At 39.3% G+C, this 19,991-nt stretch overlaps 2 protein-coding genes across 3 annotated transcripts in view; one reads left to right on the top strand and one right to left on the bottom strand.

Moving 5' to 3' along the window:
• Positions 1-14,938, top strand: part of STX17 (syntaxin 17) — a 91,199-nt gene extending 76,261 nt beyond the window's left edge. The window contains exon 8 of the mRNA XM_037798553.1: positions 14,473-14,938. Within this exon, the coding sequence (XP_037654481.1) occupies positions 14,473-14,490 (18 nt within the window). The 3' untranslated portion in view covers positions 14,491-14,938. The remainder of the gene's footprint in view (positions 1-14,472) is intronic.
• The window catches only part of ERP44 (endoplasmic reticulum protein 44), a 103,514-nt gene continuing 86,896 nt past the window's right edge, over positions 3,374-19,991 (bottom strand). For both annotated transcript variants that reach the window (XM_037798551.1, XM_037798550.1), the window contains 2 exons: positions 8,889-8,991; positions 3,374-6,996 (listed from right to left, as the gene is read on the bottom strand). In XM_037798551.1, the coding sequence (XP_037654479.1) occupies positions 6,895-6,996; positions 8,889-8,991 (205 nt within the window). In that variant the 3' untranslated portion in view covers positions 3,374-6,894. The remainder of the gene's footprint in view (positions 6,997-8,888; positions 8,992-19,991) is intronic.

The following is a 19,991-nucleotide window of genomic DNA, read 5'->3' as shown; positions in this document are numbered from 1 at the left end:
GGTAATGGCAAGGGGGATTGGATGGCTCTGCACAGCAAGCAGAGGGCAAGAGCAGGGCTGAAGCTGCAAGGCAGGCATTTGACAGGATTTGAACGCAGGTCTCCTAAGGCTGCGCTGAGGTTCCTACATTTATTCCACCAAACAGCCTCTCAGTGAGCTGACAGGAATTAAAAGGAAGACAATGCTTGGCACTTACTAATTCTCCCTGGATGTTAGTTCCCTTTCCTCTCCAGAAGATCACTGCCTTATCGCGGGGGACAGGGGCCGACAATCAGGACTTCGTGTCCCCTCCCCTTGACACCTTGCCCTGCCTCACAGGGTGGTTTTGAGAATTGAAGGAATTAATGCCCGTTGCGTGCCTTGAATGGTGCTGGGCTCGCGGTAACTGGGTGGCGGCTGCTGCTGTTCTTCTGTTACCAGCATTTTTTCCCACGGTTTAAAGGGGAGGCACATGATTGAAAACAGTATCATGTATCTACAAGAATAGTGTTAGGAAAGACGCCTAAAATGGAGATTTGAGAAATATACTAAGAATGCATAAAGGCTTTCTGAAAAGGCTTTGTTATTAAGAAGGTGGTATAATGCTCACAGATACTAGTAGAAGTTACATCTTTTTTGTCTCTAAGAACGATCTCCAAACATGAACACTTATAAGCTCTGGTTAGGAAGAGAACGATCTTACGTCCCAGTTTGTCCAGGACAGTCCTGATTTCCGTCTGTCATGGTGGTGAAATTACTAGGGATGCTCCCTTTCACTCACAGATGCACTCAGATGAAAAAAATCACATGGCCACCTTAGAAGGGCAATGAAGTAAGTGTAGAGTTATAATAAATCATCTGTGTTTTAAGAGAACTGATCATTTCTAGGTTGAGTTATAAACATCCTAAGGTTAGTGGGAACTTGTAGATGTGATTGGGAAAGTACAATCAGTAAACTCTGAGGAACCAGAACACAGAAAAAGCAGAGAACATGGAAATAGTGGGCAAAATCTAAAATGTAAGGGGTAAAGTCAGATTCCAGAAGCCAGGGACTTTGCCTTCAAATCCTAGGAAATTTCTGAAGTGGATTATTAAACGAGGCTTTAAATCAGAAAGCCATACTGATGGTCAACACTCAGTTCTAACCCCTTGCTGGGCAGTGTTTAGGGCACGGAAACTAAGTATCAGTCTTCCAAGACTGGTCTGATCCTGCCGGGGCCCCAAGAGGGTGAGTGTCCAGCCTCCTTCCCGGCAGCCATCCCAATAAGCAAAACACATGAACCGCAACCCAGACCTGCCAGCGTGACACCTTCCCGGGGGTAGCCAGGGCTGGAAGGCAGCGGAGGACACAATACCCAGCAGCCCTCCCCGTCAGACCTCGCGGCTGGTTCCAGTTCCATCAGCTAGTCTTGATGCCTTCTCCTCCAATAAGTGTATTTACTCCCCTTCTAATCAGTTCTACCCTCTCAGCAGTCCCCTAATCTTTACATGTATTATTCTAAAATATTTTATCTCCTATAAAAAGTAATTCATTTTTCCCTGACCTTGCCCCTCCCCCTTTGTATAACTTTGCTATTACAATAAGATACTAATCGAATCATGAATGACAGCCTCGACTAATCTAATTCCCCTGGAGGCGAAGGGAGTCAGATGCCTGATCCTCCAGGCTGTACACACCTCTGTCCTTGTGGTTAACCGACACCACAGCGCCCACGACATTCTGTTAGCATCAGCTCTTCCCTCATCGTTTGTGCCCCCTCAGTCAGCTCTGAGCTCCATGAGGGTAGAGGCAATCTCTTGTTCACTGCCAATCCTTAATGCTTGCTGAACGGTACATGCATGGCATGTGGGAACCACACGTGGTATTTCTGCCAACTCACTATAGTCTGTTCCTCAACAAGTCAGAGTGAGCAAGCTGAGTATTAGATCTGCTGCAGAACCCTGCAGAGCGCATGGGAAAACCGCGGCACCTCCGCAGGCCTCGGCATCACACAGTAGGCTCGCGAGTGTCATTCTGATGGTTAGGTGTGACTCTCTGAGTGGGCACCCACTGTAGGATTCTGATCTATTCTGGACGAAACTCGCAGGACCACAAAGCCAGTTTAGGATTTAGGATTGAAAGTGATTAGATTCACCCAAACGTTTGCCTCACTGACAATCATGAATTAATTGGGATTTGCAGATTAGCAGGCAGAGTCCATACCAATTACGGTGATGCTTTGTCTTTTATTCATTCACTTGTTCATTTATTTGTTGTTTTTTTTTTTCATCAGAGATTTACTGAGCACTTTCAGTGCACCATGGAGCAGGGAATACAAAGATGGAGGAGTTCCTATTTTCAGAGTATTCACATGGGTGAAAGGAAAAGGGGGTACATGTACTTCCAAAAAGTGCTGTGGGACCAGGAGGGGCGATAACTGCCCTGGGCACTGAAGGGTGAACAGGAGGAACTCGCCAGCTGGGGGCAGGGAGCAAGGGGGACATCTTAGAGATGTCATTTGTAAGCTGCGTTTTCTCCTCTTCCAGTGACCCCAAAGCTTTTCCTCTAAGAGCCTTTCTCCACTGTGGTCTTAAGAGGAAATGGCTGTTATGCTGAAGGTTGGGTTCAGTTATCAGCACAGAGCTTTCTAGCTTCTCCTCCTGACTCAAGTACAATGGAAGGATCGAGAGAATAACTAAACCTGGAGAAGCCGGAGACCCTGGTCTTGAGTCTGAGTAAAATGTTCACAAATGTGGTATTATTCATGACAAAGTGGATTAATAAAGAGTCTCACATATAGAAACATTTTATAAATATAGTTTTATTACTTGGAAATACATACAAAAATTCAAACACAGCCAAGCAGAGGACCTATCCAACCTGTTTTAATGAACAGATAAAACAGTTATAATCAGCATAAAACAACCTAAGTCCTGAAACAATTTACTGTCTTCAGGGTCTTTAAATGGTAGGTTTAAAAGAGTTTAAAAATTGGTAACTGTTTTGTTCTTTACATCTATTTAAATCTTTCCCTCAAATACAGAATACTAACATTTCAGTTTGGTTCACATAGTGTTTTATTTTAAAAACTAACTGTTATGAAAGCTGGGACACAGTTTGCCCCTTTACAGTCTTCTGCTACCCTTGGCTCTCCACAGTTTCTCACAATTCCCAACAGCAGCTAACAGAGCATTTGTGCCTCTCTGCAGCACTGCTCTCAGGTTGACAGAAGTTTGGGCCGAGGGGCCTTGAAATCGTTGAAGGTGGCAAGATACTTTTTTTCTCATTTTTTGCAATCCCATTCATGCCATTTTATCATTTGTTAACCAGACTATATCTCCTTGCCAGAGAAAAAAGAAAACTTGAGCCAGTTTGCTTTTCCTGATTCTGTCAATCCATCGCCCTACTTCATCCATTCTTTGTTTTGCCCTGATTCAGGTTTTTTTTGTTTGTTTTTTTTAAAAAAAAGCCTTGATGTGAGACTTGAGTATCTTCTGCAAATTTAAGCCCATTCTGAGCTTTAACACTCCAAACATGGTTTTATAATATTTCACTCTCTACTTCTGGGCTTTATCGTGCTAGCTTTTCCTTCTTTTGTATGTGATCTTCAACAATCTGACTTCATCAGAGAGCTAACTAAGCAGGTGCACTGGAGACTTTAGATACCCGTTCTCTGTTTTCTTCTGTAGGTTCATTTAACTTAAAAAAATTTTCTTTTGAATTTTGTCTAAAGAAAGTTGTCATTCTTTTACAGTCCCCCTCACTACTGGAACAGTTGTTGAAACACTGGAAATGGGAGTGGGCTGAAAAGCAGAAAGGCCTGCAGCTCGTTTTGGTTTTGCAACTCAACAGTGACCTCCAGTCTGGACTTGCACCCCCTCTTCACAGCTGGGGAGCACAAGGCTCAGCATAGACTGGCTAGACAGAGGAGACTTCCAGCTATAACATTCTCCCATTCATGATTCTGAGGGAAAAATGTCTAAATGACGAGTTGGGCTCTTACTGATTCTAGGCAGACTCCCAGAATCTCTCACTACATTCAGCTGGTGGTAAATCCCTATGCCGTCTGCATCACTGCCATCTCCCAGGCCCCTGCCCCCACCCCTGCAGTCACTGTCTTAGTTCTGGCCATCAACTCTCCTTGTCTTCATACCTAGACCTGCCTCCATCCTGTTCTTCCTAAAGCTTAAAGATGAACAAAGATACTTCCCGGCTTAAAGTCTGTCGATAGATCTCTACCACCTAGAAGACAGAGCACAGGCCCTTCACTGGGCAGACAGGTGCCCATGCACTGTCAGCTCCCACTGCCTCCTCCAACCTCCTTTCTCATCTTCCTGGCCTCGGGCCTCCCCCCACGCAAGGCCGCCTTCTTTTCCTTGATGCATTACGCCATTTCCTGCCTTTGCTCAGATTATTCCTCTGTCCAGATCCTGACCTCCCGAAGAACACTCATTCATTTTTAAAAAGCTCAATGTAGAGATTAAGCTCCACAATGAAGCCTCTGGAGCCGATTGTTCCTTTATGCTCCCAATAGCCTCTATATTTTTCTGTCTTTACATCTTGTTTACATATGCATTGGCCCGATGCAGAAATTATGCCTTATTCATCCTTGTATCCTTACAACACAAAGCACAGCACCAAAAAACTTGTAGTGTGTAAATGGCAGGCTGAAATCTGCCTCTCTGTGATAACCATCCAATCCTGGTTCCATCTGTGGGGTGCAGTCAGACAACCTCAGCCCTTCAAATACCTCAAGACTGCCCTCAGACTAGAGTCTTCTTCCAGCAAAATAGCCTGAACACCTGTTTCCAAACCTCTTAGTATCATTTCTTTTCATGGAGCACTTGGCCTTGTTAATGGTCTTTTATAAGATTGGGCATCAAGTCCTGATGAGAGGCTGGATGCAACAACTGCCCAAGGTCGTGTTGGTGCTCATTTCTTCAAAAAACATTTGATGATGGCTACTAAGTGTCCAGGAATGCTAGGCACTGGGGAAACAGACATAAAATTCAGCATCTGTCCTCACTAGCTTCAGGGTCTAGAGCAGACCACGACAGTGGCAGGGCTAGAGCCCAAGTTGCGATATGAATGAAACCTAAATAACGCATCCTCGATCCATTCGCTCTTTATCTGCTGCTCCATTCTCTGAGATATTGAGCATGTGCTCCCCGAGGCCTTGTTCCTAAGAACTCTTCTCAAACCAAGGCTCTGCAATCCAACATTGAGAGCTCTTTTGTTGGTTTCTGGTTTTTTTTTTAAAACTCAGTTACAAAATAACAAATTTACTGCAGTTAACTATATGTGCTCCTTTTGGTCTTCCGTGCTACCCTGTTGAATGTTTGCGAATTTTCATTCTGACCCCCTCAGATTGGTCCATCCTCTGACCTGAAGACCACACCTGATTTCCTTCAGGTTACTGATTAAAAGCAGTAACGACAACAGGACTAAGAACCACCCTTTGGGGGCTCCGTCCTGCCTTTCTAGTTCACACTCTGATAAAATAATATTAAACATGTTCTTTACCACCTTAATTAACAATGTTTATTTTTCTGAACAAACCCATAGATAAATCATGCATAACTAAGAATTCTAGGCTGATTTTTAAAAATAACCATTGTTAAATATCCATTATAAATATTCATTTTATTTTTAAAAGAATTGGAAGATGTTACATATATTACATACTACATATAATGGCACATGTCAGCCTTTTAAGCTTAAAAATAATCTTTCCCCAAATTGGGGTTGACTTACATACCCCAAGTATAAAATGCCTCTTGGCCTATAGCACCAACCCCAGCCCAGAGGAAAGCCAGTTTTGAGCTTGTGTGTCCTCTGGCACTGGGAATCCTGAAATGACACCAAGGGTCCCTCCCTCTGGGTCTGCTCCCTGGCAGCAGTGTGGCCTGGCCCAGGGACCCGGCTGGCTACCCACTGCGGGCCTGGCAAATGAGGGCTCTGCAGGGGTGGGGTCCCCTGACACTACTATATTGGGAAAAAATGAAAGCTTATGTTCCTTATTGTCTTTGTTTTTTATCTCTACAACTAAAACAAGACTCTACAAGAGAAGGATGTTAGAAATCATGCAATTACACATTTTCTTCGCTGGTTTATCTCTTTGGAAATTGAATCTCATGGTAGGAGGAGCCTTAAAAGTCATTTGGCTCATTACTGATGACCCGCTCCGCTATTATCTCCTGCTCCCAGATTTAGGTAAAATTCATTCAAAGTTTTAAATGCCATCCATATGCCACGTTTTAAAGATAAACACAGAGAAATTCAGTAACATTTTTTCATTTTCTTCTTCTCAATTCATAAGGACAATTCCTGCCAAATGCTCTGGCTTATGGCTCGCCTCCTCTTCATGGTATAAGTTACACATTAAGAATTCAAAAAAATACTACTAGGAAATTTTCATGGCAATTTCTGACCAATCAGTAAAACACAGTACACAGTGTGAAAATTTTAATTTATTCCCCTCCCAGGTATCCAGAATATATACCCCCCACCCCTTAGCTTTGAGAAATGTGACACTGGAAATACTAACAGAATCGATCAATGAGAAGAAAAGAGAAAAGCACATCCCACACAGGAGACATCCCAAATCTTCCCTACCTAGGAGTGCAGGTTAGTGGCCTGCCTGTGGCTACGTCACCTCCCACTTGATTTATGTAAGTTTTGCAGGACAGATCTAAAGCAAAGACAGGCCTCTGATTTTTTTTTTTTTTTTTGAACCCTAGCAGATTTTTTAGAAGAGGCTATGTTAAATGACAGTGCATTTTGAGTCAGGGGGAGAAAAAAAATTAAAAACCCAACACTTCTTTCAGTTTATTCAAAATAAAAATACACATAGAATTATGAAAATATAGGTTTACTATTTCCACCACATAAGCGGATGTTGCTGTTGAAAGGCTTGCAAATTGTTTTTTAAGTTTTTAAAGCTCATCTCGATCCCTCAATAAAGTATACCTATATTCACTGGGCGCTAGTTTCTGGAAGGAGCTCTCGGGTGGACTGCTTGCTACATCTTGGACTGGCTACAAGAGAAAGAACAGAACATTTCCACATCAATACAGAGCATCAGATGACTAGTAGTTGCTCTATAAGCATTTGCTGATTCACCAAATAAAAAACCAGCAACTGTGCACCAAAGAGTGAGGGGTGGACTCTTGCTTTCCGCCCTTCAGATGCCCTGGCTCGGCTGCTCCAGGGCAGGGTTCCAGTGGGCACGTTAGCCGAGGACCTGGGCACGTCGCTGAGGTGAGGTGGAGGAAACAAACTGCCTGACACCTGGGTGCCCCCCCCTACATGATTCTGTGAGGCAGCACAAACCTACGTTGGCTCAAACCCACCTCTCTTAAATGACTGCTGGAGAATTTAAAGACACTACTCAGTAGATACAGCTCTTACTTATCAATAACCCAGATGCCAGAAATTATTATAAACTTGAGGAAAACAAAAACTTGAATCTGTCAGAAATGAATTTCTGTAGTAGTCTGCTTGTGCACCCACAGTAGACAAAAAAACACTGTGAAATTATGTGCATGACTCTTGAGAATTTTAAAGAACAGGCAGTCTACCCTGGCTGTCCCTGCATTGTGAGTGCCTCGGGGACAGGCGGGCTAGGACTGTCCTCGTTTGAGCGGCCCCATAACTGATGGAGGCCGCAGGGCACATGTTACATACTAGATACCATGGGACATCCCCATTCTGGTGGGAAGCAACATGTTAACACGTCCCATTTTACTCTGTCCTGTTCCCTTTCCCCAAAACACCTTTCATGCATTTATTTATTTGGTGAGACACACATCTGGATTTATTAAGCTGAAATTTTATTACTACAAAACAAAAATGCATTTGGTGCCTACTGTATTGGTCAAAGATGAATACATGAAACACAAGGGATTCATGGTCTAATGGGGAAATGAAACAACTAAGGATGGTACACAATGATGAACTGCATCTTTTCCTAATCCGGCAAGACAGGAAGCAGGTCTTCTCTTCACCAACTAAAGTTTGCCTGTGTCTACAGTTGCTTAATTATCCAAGAAAAATCTGACCTCAGATTTCAAGGAAAAAGCACATCATCAGATTCCTAAAGGGAACTTAACCCGGCATCTAATTTGAATCTTAAATAAAGTAAAGACAAATTTGCTCAGTTTCTACTTTTCTTTTATAAATGGAGATTCTTTGGGCAAAATAGTGGATTTAAATTCTGGGCACGTGAAATAGGAGGGTTTGGTTATATATCATCTTCCCTCTCAGTGTCATGGGAAAAGACATGATATAAATCATTAATTACAAATAAATTACAAATGGGAGTGTTTAATAAAGCAGGAACATAGAAATCACGTGTAACAGAAGTTACAAGGTAGAAATAGGGAAATTCTGAGGTTAAAAAAAAAGCTACAAAAACAAACAAAAAATTTTGATAGATGCATTCTAAATCCCAAATGGGATGCTCAGCTAAGTATTGAGCATTATGTATGCCGTATTTGTGAGGCCCCTAGGATGGTTTAGCAAGAATAACAACTCCTTGACTTTCTCTACAGTGTGGTCCATCTTCCAGCCACCGAGGAGCTTGAACAAGTAATGGAAGCCACTGAGCTCCTCAATGATTTATCTGCTTCCATCTCCTACTTCCTGCTTCTATTTGAAGCCAAATGTATGTAAACCTTTTACAGCCATACTCCACATACTCAGAAGACCAGAGTTTATATGATCAGGAGACTATAACATTTTTGCAACTTCTCCAAAGTTCTAAATTTTCCAAATTAGTGTGAAAGCTGTGGAATTTATATCTCTTCTAGAGTCTGTTCAGAATTTCTCTACAAAGACATTCTGGAGCAGAAACTCATGCCTATGAGTTAGTTCAAGGCTAACTGAAAAAGAACAGAAGTTCCTGCTGAAATGCCGACAAGAGGCCTACCTGTCCTGGGGCAGTGTCGGTTGGGTCAGGCCCATGATGGAATTCTCTGTGTAGTTTTCCAGAATGTAAGTCAAATACGAACTGCTTGAGTTTTCCTGGGACTCTAAAACCAAAAGTCAAATAATAATTTAGCTTAAACTGTTAAAATGTACTTACCTCTATTTTAACAACTTCACAACATTAAATTTTTTTTTTTTTTTAATTTTAACTACCATTCTACCATCCGAACCATTACAGGTTACAGGCCAGGTATATATTGAACATTAATACACAGCTGCAGTCATGGATCTAGGTATTCAGTTTTGTTTTCTATGGGTTGCACTTGTTTTATAGAAAGTTTCCATGCTTATCATTTTAATAGATGCATCATGGTCTACCAAGACACCATCCAAAACATACTTAACCATTCCATGTTGCTGGGCATTTATGTATCTTCCTTAAGTATGTATATGGAACCCAAAATACTTATGTTCTGCAAATTCACATGGAAAATAACAGGGCTCAGAGGAAAAATAGTGTTAGGGGCTGACCACTCAGAATTAAGCAGCCCTGAAACCAGAGCGCGCCTAAGAACGTGTAACAAAACATTAGCATCCAGGTCAGCCAGGTGATCCTTTGCAGCCATGACCCAGAACAGGGACGCCTCTGAGGTACAGGTTCTTGAGGATATTCGCTGTATCAATTTAATCATTGATTCGCTGCATCAATTTAATGGCTTTATCAAATTAATCTGAACCAGGGTGCAGCCTTTTCTTATCTTTAACCAAACATAGGGGTAAATGTCTTCGCAACTTCTTCAACCGCACATAAAACTTCACTGGAGAGCTTAACATGGTGAAAACTGTAACACTTCTCAAGGCCACTAAAGTAGTCTTTATTTACGCCATAGGTAGGTACCTCTGCAGGATTTTCAGTTTTATTCTGTTTTGATTTAGTTTTAAGGTCTTCATATATGACTAAGGCATTCTCTTTAATTGTGAAAACACTGATGGCTTCAAAACATGTGGAGGAAAATGACCACAAACGCAAACAACTTCCCCTTTGTTCTGCCATAGTCCTTCTAATAACCAGCCACTCATGAGCTCATCTGCAGGAGGGGGGGTGTGCATTTAGTAGAACAGTCCATCCTGAGCTAAACAGCTTTACGTATCCAGCTTTCTTCTTTATAAAATTTCCCTGAGTTGTATCCCATGAAGTAGGGTTATTAGGTTAAAGAATAAGAACTTTTGATAAAGTGTGGCCAATTACACCTACAAAACACTGGTCACTTTTTGCTGCTACTTGTCCACCTATTTGTTCTTCTAAGTCTTGCCAGCATGTTTGTTTTTTATATTATTGTTTTGCTAATTTGTTAACTAAAAGACACCTGTATTTAAATTTCCATTTCTTCAGCAATTAAGCCCTTTTCTATTGTCTAATTTAATTTATATTTCTGCTCAGATAAATTTGTCTTCTATTGGGAACTTATTTTTTTCTTAATTCATTATCATATTTTAAACTGACCCTCTTTGTCTTCCATATCTGTTACAAAAGATATTTTCCTGTGTTTTAGTTTTGTCAGGTTTTGTCATACACTTTTAAATGCTCACATTATCTTACTTTTCAAAGAAACAAAAGGCAGGTCCACAAACACCTTAATTCCTTGGGCAGACGACTGGCTTTAAAAATCATTATTTTTTGGTAGCAACAAAGAGCTAGCTTGTGTTAATATTACCAGTTTCTTTTTCTTTTTATCCTCTCCTGAGGTCCTGCAAGTGCTGTTTCTTCCCTTCAATAACTCCCACTGAGATGTACTAACCAATAACTTCATTGTGTACCCACTTCGGCTCCCCACTAACTCCAATGCAACAGAGACCAGCAGGTGCCAAATGCACAGTTTACAAATACAAATGACTGTCAGGTAGCTGTATTGACAGAATGCTCTGAAAGGCTCTCTGCTGCGGAAGTCATTGCACATGCACCAGAGATAAACACTGAAGGAGATCAATTTAAATTTAATCTGACATCATCTACCTAACACCCATGGCAAAGTGCTAACATACATCCATTCTTTCCATAGAATCACAAATGGTCTATAATGTTTAAGACAAAACCCTGTTACTTTGTTTTATATGGTCCAAGGACGATCACAACCAACACAGTATGAATTGCTCCTGCTAGTCAAGAACCAATTTATAAAGATTAAATCTTAAATATGACAAATTCATACAGAACATTAGAACAGATGTTTCCCTAACTTGACTCCCCACCCCCGCCCCAAGCAGATGAGGACAGAGAAAGAATTGTCAGTAGAAAGCAAAGAGAAGGTAGGATGGATCGGAATTGATATGGTAGAAAAACGGATTACAAAAGAGCTCTTTTATCTAGCTTGTGGCCAGAAACTGTCTGTCATTATGAGGAAGTAACAATCAGAGAATCAATAAATTGTCAAGAAAACAGAAAACATGGTTATCTGCTAAAAAGGAAAATAAATGGATCCCTGCCATAATAAATAAAATTATTTTTTCACACTTTAGGGTATAATTTTTCTAATTAGAACACCTAAATGTTTCTCTCCCATCCTCTAAACACTTTTTTTTGTTGGGGTTACAATTCTTTATTTTTAGGGGAAGCAAAATTTAGACACAGTGAAATGCACCAGATGTTAAGTGTACCATTAGACAAATGATGACAGAGGCATAAAAGGTGAGTTGCATTTTGACTAATTTTTAAAATTTAGATACAGATTTTTTTTTTTTTTTTTTTTTTTTTTTTTAGCATTTTAACAGATACACAGCATCTTGTAAGTATCTCCACAAAAAGGACACAGAACAATTTCAACACCCCAAAGGATTCCCTCAGGTTGGCCCTCTGAGGTCAGGGTCACCCCCTGCCTCTCTCCTGGCACCCAGGGATGTGTTTGTTTTCTCTTTCTCAACTTAGCCTTTTCCAGAATGTCATTTACACAGATACACACTGTAGGTAAACATGAGTCTGGTTTCTTTCATTTAGCATACTGCATCTGAGATTCATCCATTTCTTTCGCATGCTTAACAGTATTCCATTACCTGTCCATGTAAATTTTAGAATCAGCTTGCCTATAACTACAATGAATCTTGCTGAAGTTTTAATTTGGATTGGTTAAAATCTATAGATCAACCAGGGGAGAACTGACATCTTAATTATATTCAACTTCTGATTCATGAACACAGTATCTCTCTCCATTTATTTAGGTCTTAGATTTCTTTCATCAGTTTTGTGGTTTTTAGCATAGAGATACTGTACATATTTTGTTATAGTTATACCTAGGTAGTCCTATTTTGAGTGCTATTATAAACGATCCTTTAAGAGGTTTTTGATTTGCAACTATTCATTGTTAGCAACTTTTTAAAGTGGATTCTGTATTCTGCTAAACTGACTTATTAGTTTTAGGAGCTTTTTGTAGATTCACTAGGAATCTCTACATAGACATGTCATCTATAAAGAAAGATAGTTTTATTTCTTACTTTCCAGTCTGAATGCCTTTTATTTACTTTTCTTGTCTTACTGCAAGTGCTTCCAATCCAATACAATGCTGAATAGAAGTAATAAGAGTGGACACCCTTGCCTAGTTCATGATCCAGGAGGAAAGCAGGCACTCTTTCACCATTAAAGATGATACTAGCTGTAGTTTTTGTTTTTGTTTTGTAGATTCCCTTTATCAGAGTGAGGAGGTTGCCTTATATGCCTAGTTAGCTTAGCATTTTTATCATGAATGGACGCTGAATTCTGTCAAATGCTTCTTCTAGATCTATTGATGAGAACATGCGTTTTTTCTTGTTTATTCACTAAGATACTGAATTACACTGACTGATTTTTGAATGCTGAATCAGCCTTGCAGGCCTGGAATAAACCCCAGTTGGTTGTGATGTATTATCCTTTTCAGATATTGCTGAATTTGATTTTCTAATATTACTTAGTACTTTTTAACTCAACTTATACAACAACAGAATACAAACTCATTTAATGAATTACAGTGTAAAAACACTGTATTCTGCCATTTTAATTACTTATCTTTTTTGCACTTCAGCTTTCTTACCTATAAAATGGGAACAACTGCTTTTTTAAGTTTGTGGTATTATTTTTATAGTTTGACATGCTTGGATTTGAATCCAAATATATTAACTATAATAACAATTGCTAGCCTTATAATAACACTTATCATGTATTGAAATTCTAAGAGCTACAGGTAAATGCATTCATTTAATCCTCACAACAACCCTAGCAGTAGACACTGTTACTATTCCCATTTTACAGAAGAGGAAACTGAGGCACAGAGGTGTTAAGCATGTTGCCCAGGATGACGTTAACTAGTAGGTAACAGAATGGGATGCAAACCCAAGCAGTCTGAAACTAGAGTCTGGGCATTTAACCAGACCATACTGGACTGCAATGACTCTTTAATGACTTCACTCAAGTTACTAAATCTCTCTGAGCCTAATTTTCTCATTGTAAATAATACCTATCTTATAAGCTCGTTATAGGACTAACTGAGGACATATATAAAGTAGGGGCTGGCACTGGATCTTGCTGTGTCAGCATTCAATGTCTATTTTGCTGTCAGGACTAACTGAAGCAAAATATACTGAAATGATTTGTAAAATATAAAGCACTTATAAGCAGGTAACAAATGTCAGCTTTACATAAGTACATTACATGAGAATAAAAACTGTGTTTAGGGACCTGGACACTGTATGCATCATCCAGAGCCTGAAAGGAGAGACACATTTAGAGAACCAAAACTAGGCTATGAATAGGAGAGGTGGGCAAAAAGAGGGAAAATGTGTAATTGATAGGTTATACTCCAGAGGTGCAAATAGATGCAATCAAATAAGTCAAATTCTTAAACCTGTAAATAAGCAGGTTAAACTGAAAGCAAAATAATCAAAACATTTACTGAACATCTATCAATGCTGTCACAAAGTAGTCAGTACAGATTCAAGAGATAATAAATAAATATATGTAAGATAACCAAAATTTACCTTTTAAGAAGCTCTCTCAGTACCAATTTTTTCCCACTTAGGAAGACCCTCACTTGAGTAAAAAAGGACCTCCTAGATAATGATGAAACAGACCAGACTCTCAGTGGCTGGTTATCTGATTTAAAATCTTAATGGTTACCAGATTTAAAATTTTTTTCTACCTCTCTTTCCAGATTCTTTATAATCCTCCTCCTAATTCTTTTTTCACTCCCTTCAAGGTCATGGAGGCAGGTCAACATGTCATAAATAACTTAAACAATTTGACAAATTACTAAATTGCTAAATTAGTGAAACTCCATCTCTCACTTTCAGATTTGCTCCACCTTTCTCCACGTCCTCGCTGCAACCACCCCACCCTCACCCTGCCACCAATGCACCTAAGCAGCCACAGCCAACTTTCCTAGAATGAGCAGTTTAAGAAACTAATAATAATTTCCAGCAATTTAGTGATTTGGGAGAAATGACCTAGAGCCCAGAGTTGGGGAACTCATTTTCACTAGAGTAGCCAGTCCATTTTGGGATGATTCCCATGGTAGCAAAGAACTTTCCAAGAATGACCTGAAATTTGTCTTGTTACTGCCCAGATCCGTCCACAGTGGTGATGCTGCATTCAAGACCCTGGTAAAAGTCTACTTCTTGCTCTGCTCTCAGTTCTGGAGGCGAATACATCCAGAGTGGAATACCTGCTGTTATTTTTCCTACAGGTTCACATGTTAAGATGAACTTAGAAGCACAATTCTTACTAAGAGTTGCATATATTCAACCAGCTCTTGAGTATTCATTGCCAATTTCTAATGCAAATTTAGATTTGGTTAATTTTAAGTTTTCTTAGAGTGGGTCAATCTAACTGTGGCACAAATAAAATCTACTACATTATTCTATGTAAGTTTCTTTAAATCCTTATCATCCTATTTACACCTTAGGCTGTGTTTATGAATTAACAAGAACACAAATGCAGAACAACAATGAACTTAATAGTCTATTAATGTGTATGTGTTTCTCCTTTTGTATGAGGCTTCAATACTATTAACCCTTTCTGCTTTTAACAGTAATTCTACATTTTCTATTAAATTCATTCAATCATCAAACATTGTAGATTTCAGTACCAGGAAACCTATTATCTCATCCCATAGCTCTTAATCTATAAAAATTTGAGGCCATATTTAATTTTTAGAAGTAGTCTTCTTTAGCAGATAATATTACAATCTTATTTTTGGAAAAATGAACACAGATTACAGAGGTTACAATGTGTGGTTGTTCTCAACCTGGGTAGGACTATCAGACTCAATCATTCAAAAGCAGATGGGCACATCTATTCCTGAGTTATTATGGTTATTTCTAAATTCTGAAATACTGAGCTCTTTGTGTATAACCTGGTTGTTCCCTGGAACTTCCAATATCTGTGTGACAACTGAGACTCAGAGCTAGAGTTCTGCACCTATAAAAGTCAGCATTACCCAACACCTCAACTGTTAAAAAGAGCTGAAAAAAAGATCAGACTTCAATTAGGGAAATGAATGAAGCTTATCTGGTTAGGAATAAGGCAAATCAGACTGAAGGGTAAAGGATGATACTGATGGTTTCAAAACTTCAACTTCTGTATGAGACCAAAGGAAGAGATGGTATTTGGTACAAAATTTATATTTTCCATAGCACTAATTTAACTTGTATGGTCAGTTTACTTGAACACCATAGTTACATGGAACCTTGAAAAGGGAGTGAGATCTGGTTGGTTTGTACAGGTTAGTTTGATGCCCCGATCAATATATCCCAGAGCAATTTGGGCAGAGAATAAAAAAGTATTTGCAAAGCCTCCTTGAGGGACTGGGGGAAAATGTGGAAATATTAAACTTTCCCACCAGGGGAATTCCTGATATTCTCGCAAGCTTTGGGGAATACCAATTTAATAGGCCAAGCCCTTGATCTCGGGGCTTGCCCTTATGAAACTTATTCCTGCAAAGCCTACTTATAATTATGCCTAAGAGTAACCCCCAGAGAACCTCTTTCGTTGCTCAGATGTGGCCTCTCTCTCTAAGCCAACTCTGCAAGTAAACTCACTGCCCTCCCTGCTATGTGGGACATGGCTCCCAGGGGTAAATCTCTCTGGCAACATGGGACATGACTCCTGGGGATGAGCCTAGCCCTGGCATCATGGAATTGAGAAAGTCTTCTTGACCAAAAGGGGTAAGAGAAATGAAAGAAAATAAAGTTTCAGTGGCTGAGAGATTCCAAATGGAGTTGAGAGGTCACTCTGAAGAGTATTCTTATGCACTATACAGATATCCCTTTTTAGTTTTTAGTGTATTAGAATAGCTAGAAGGAAATACTTGAAACTGTTGAACTGTAATCCAGTAGCCTTGTTTCTTGAAGATGACTGTATAACTATATAGCTTTTACAGGGTGACTGTGGAATTGTGAAAACCTTGTGACTGACACTTCCTTTGTCCAGTGTATGGACAAATGAGTAAGAAAACAAAGACAACAAATAAATAATACAGAGGTATAAGGGGTATGGGAAGTTTTGGGTGTTTTTTATAAATTTTTATTTTATTTTATTTTATTTAATTAATTTATTTATTTAGTAATGAAAAGATTCAAAAATTGACTGTCATGATGAATATACAACTATATGATGATACCATGGACTACTGATTGTACACTTTGGATTATTATCTGGCATGTGAATATATTTCAATTAATTGCATTAAAAAAAAGCGGATGGGGAGGGTCCTCAATCAAGGCCTGGAGGTGGGCTGAAGTGCCCCCCTTCCCAGGGTTGCCTCTGGGACCTTTGACTTCCTCTCACCTTAGTCAGGCCAAGGTCCTCTCTGAACCCCACCAAAATCAAATCTTGGGAGAAGAAGATCTGGAGGACTGGGGGAAAATGTCAGTGTAAGGAGATCCAGGAATCTGTTCCTCCATCAAAACAACTATTGAACTAGTAGAACTGCCTGAATAAACCACTTTGAACCTCTGCAGTCTAGTGGAACATTGTGGTAAATTATGGTAAATATCAGTGAACTTCACCCTCTGCATTACAGATAGATAGCAGACTCATCTCCCAACCTCAGAGCAGGCAGCAGGAGACACTGCAGCCCAGGCTTCTGGTATACTTGTTAGTGCCAGGGTAGCCTGTAAGGACCTAGTCCTCCAAAATCCAGGGTGAGTGGGAGTTTGGTCTGACTACTTCAGATTGCTGGGAGGGCCAGCTCTGAGGGTAGCCGCTGTTCCAACTCCATTGTGGGAAAAGTGGCAGAGGAGTCTTAAAGAAGCCATACCTATTCTCTCTCTCTTTCTGTTTTCTCTTTCCATTCCCTGTCTGGGAGAAAAATAGTTTGAAAAAGGCACAGATTGATGGCCCCAGCCCTAAACAACAACAACAACAACAACAACAAAACTTAACAATCCCAGAGAAGTGGGAGAACAGGATTTCCAGAGTTATAACAATGTAATAGTCAAAATGTCCAGTTCTTAACAAAAAATAAAACACACAAAGAAACAGGAAAGCATGGCCCATTCATAGGAAAAGAATTTGCAAGAATGGGGGAGCAGAGTTTGTATACTATGAAACTAGGTTGGTACCTGTAAACGAGGCTGTTGTTAAAAATGTTCATCGTAATTACAAAGGTAACCACTAAGAAAAAAGCTAAAAAAGATACAGAAAAGGAAAGAAGAAGGGAATCAAAATGGTACACTTCAAAATAGCAACTAAATAAAAAAAAAAAAAGAAGAGGCAGTACTGAAGTAATTGAGGAACAAAAAACATAAAGGATATACAGAAAAACAAATAGCAAAATGGCAGAAGTAAATCCTTTCTTCTCAGTTATTACCTTAAATGTCAGTGGTTTAAACTCCTCTATTAAAAGGCAGAAATTAGTAGATTGGATGCAATGGACTTTAAGGTTTTACACCAAAAGAACAAGCAACGAAAGAAAAAATAGATAAAATGGATTTCATCAAAATTAAAATTTTGGGGGCAAAGGACTTTGTCAAGAAAGTGAAAAGACAACGTACAGAATGGGAGAAAATACTTGGAAAACTTATATCAGGTAAAGTTTTAATATGCAGAATTTATAAAGATCTCCTACAACTCAACAATAAAAAGACAAAAAACCCATTTTAAAAATGGGCAAAAGACTTGAATAGACATTTCTCCAAAGAAGATATTCAAATGGCCAATAAATAAATGAAAAGATGTTCAACATCATTAGCTATTAAAGAAACGCAAATTAAAACTACAATGTGATACCACTTCACACCCACTAGGATGGCCATTATTTAAAAAACTGAAAATAACCAGTGTTGGTGAGGATGTGGAGAAATAGGAACCCTCATACAATATTTGTGGGAATGTAAATGGTGTAGCCACTACAAAAAACAGGTTGGTGGTTCCTCAGAAAGCTAACTGCCATATGACCGGATGATTCCACTACAAGATATACACCCAAAAGAATTGAAAGCACAGCTATCCCTACACCCATATCCACAACAGCATTAGTCACAATAGCCAAAAGATGGAAGCAACCCAAGTGCCCATCAAGAGAAGAATAAACAAAATGCAGTCTATCCATACAATGGAATATTATTTAGCCATAAAAAGAAGTGAGGTGCTGATATATGCTACAATATGTAAGAAACTTAAAGACATCATGTTGAGTGAAATAAGCCAGACACAAAAGAACAAATATTGTATGATTTCTCTTATGTGAAACATTAGAATAAGCAAATTCATAGAGACAGAAAACAAAGAAGTGGTTACCAGGAGTGGGGGAAAGGGAGAATTGGGAAATATTGCTTAATGAGTATGAGTTTTGGTTTGGGTTGATGAAAATACTCTGGAAATAGTGGAAAGTCATGTAGTAATGTCAATGTGCCGAAAGTGAAAGAATTGTCCACTTAAAATGAGTAAAATGATGTGTATGCTAGGTATATTTTACCACAATTAAAAATAAACACATTATACACATACATATATTTTAAAAAGAGGGAATGGGAAGCTGTTTCAAAATACAGGTCTCCACACTCATTCTGATGCAGTAGTTTTGAGCATGTAAATATTGGAAAAAGCTTACAATATCAGACATTTTAAGGTAGTTCTCCACCTGTCAGACTAAAATAAAGGGGTTTAATGGGGTATTTGTTCTCATTCTTTAGAAAAACAGACTCAGTTAACATTTTTACATATATTATCGTATTTTAACTTCATATAATCCTATAATTATCCCCATTCTATAGATCTTAAAAAAAAAAGAGCAAAGATTTTTTTTTGCAAAGGAGAGGCTAGGCCTCCCTATAATTGTGCCTAAGAGCCTCCTCCCGAATGCCTCTTTGTTGCTCAGATGTGGCCCTCTCTCTATAGCTAAGCCAACTTGAAAGGTGAAATCACTGCCCTCCCCACTACGTGGGATCAGACATCCAGGGGAGTGAATCTCCCTGGCAACGTGGAATATAACTCCCAGGGAGGAATGTAGACCTGGCATTGTGGGACGGAGAACATCTTCTTGACCAAAAGGGGGAGGTGAAAGGAAATGAAATAAGCTTCAGTGGCAGAGAGATTCCAAAAGGAGCCGAGAGGTCACTCTGGTGGGCACTCTTACTCACAATTTAGACAACCCTTTTTAGGTTCTAAAGAATTGGGGTAGCTGGTGGTGGATACCTGAAACGACCAAACTACAACCCAGAACCCATGAATCTCGAAGACAATTGTATAAAAATGTAGCTTATGAGGGGTGACAATGGGATTGGGAAAGCCATAAGGACCACACTCCACTTTGTCTAGTTTATGGATGGATGAGTAGAAAAATAGGGGAAGGAAACAAACAAACAAACAGACAAAGGTACCCAGTGTTCTTTTTTACTTCAATTGCTCTTTTTCACTTTAATTATTATTCTTGTTATTTTTGTGTGTGTGCTAATGAAGGTGTCAGGGATTGATTTAGGTGATGAATGTACAACTATGTAATGGTACTGTGAACAATTGAATGTACGATTTGTTTTGTATGACTGCGTGGTATGTGAATTTATCTCAATAAAATGAAGATTTAAAAAAAAAAGAAAAAGAAAAAGAGCAAAGATTTCTGCAAGCTTCCAAGTGACTTTCTTT

This window comes from Choloepus didactylus, chromosome 10 (assembly GCF_015220235.1).
Source record: "Choloepus didactylus isolate mChoDid1 chromosome 10, mChoDid1.pri, whole genome shotgun sequence".
Classification (NCBI taxonomy): domain Eukaryota; kingdom Metazoa; phylum Chordata; class Mammalia; order Pilosa; family Megalonychidae; genus Choloepus; species Choloepus didactylus.
The sequence above is the reverse complement of the archived record's forward strand: the minus strand, read 5'-3'. Positions and strand labels throughout refer to the sequence as shown.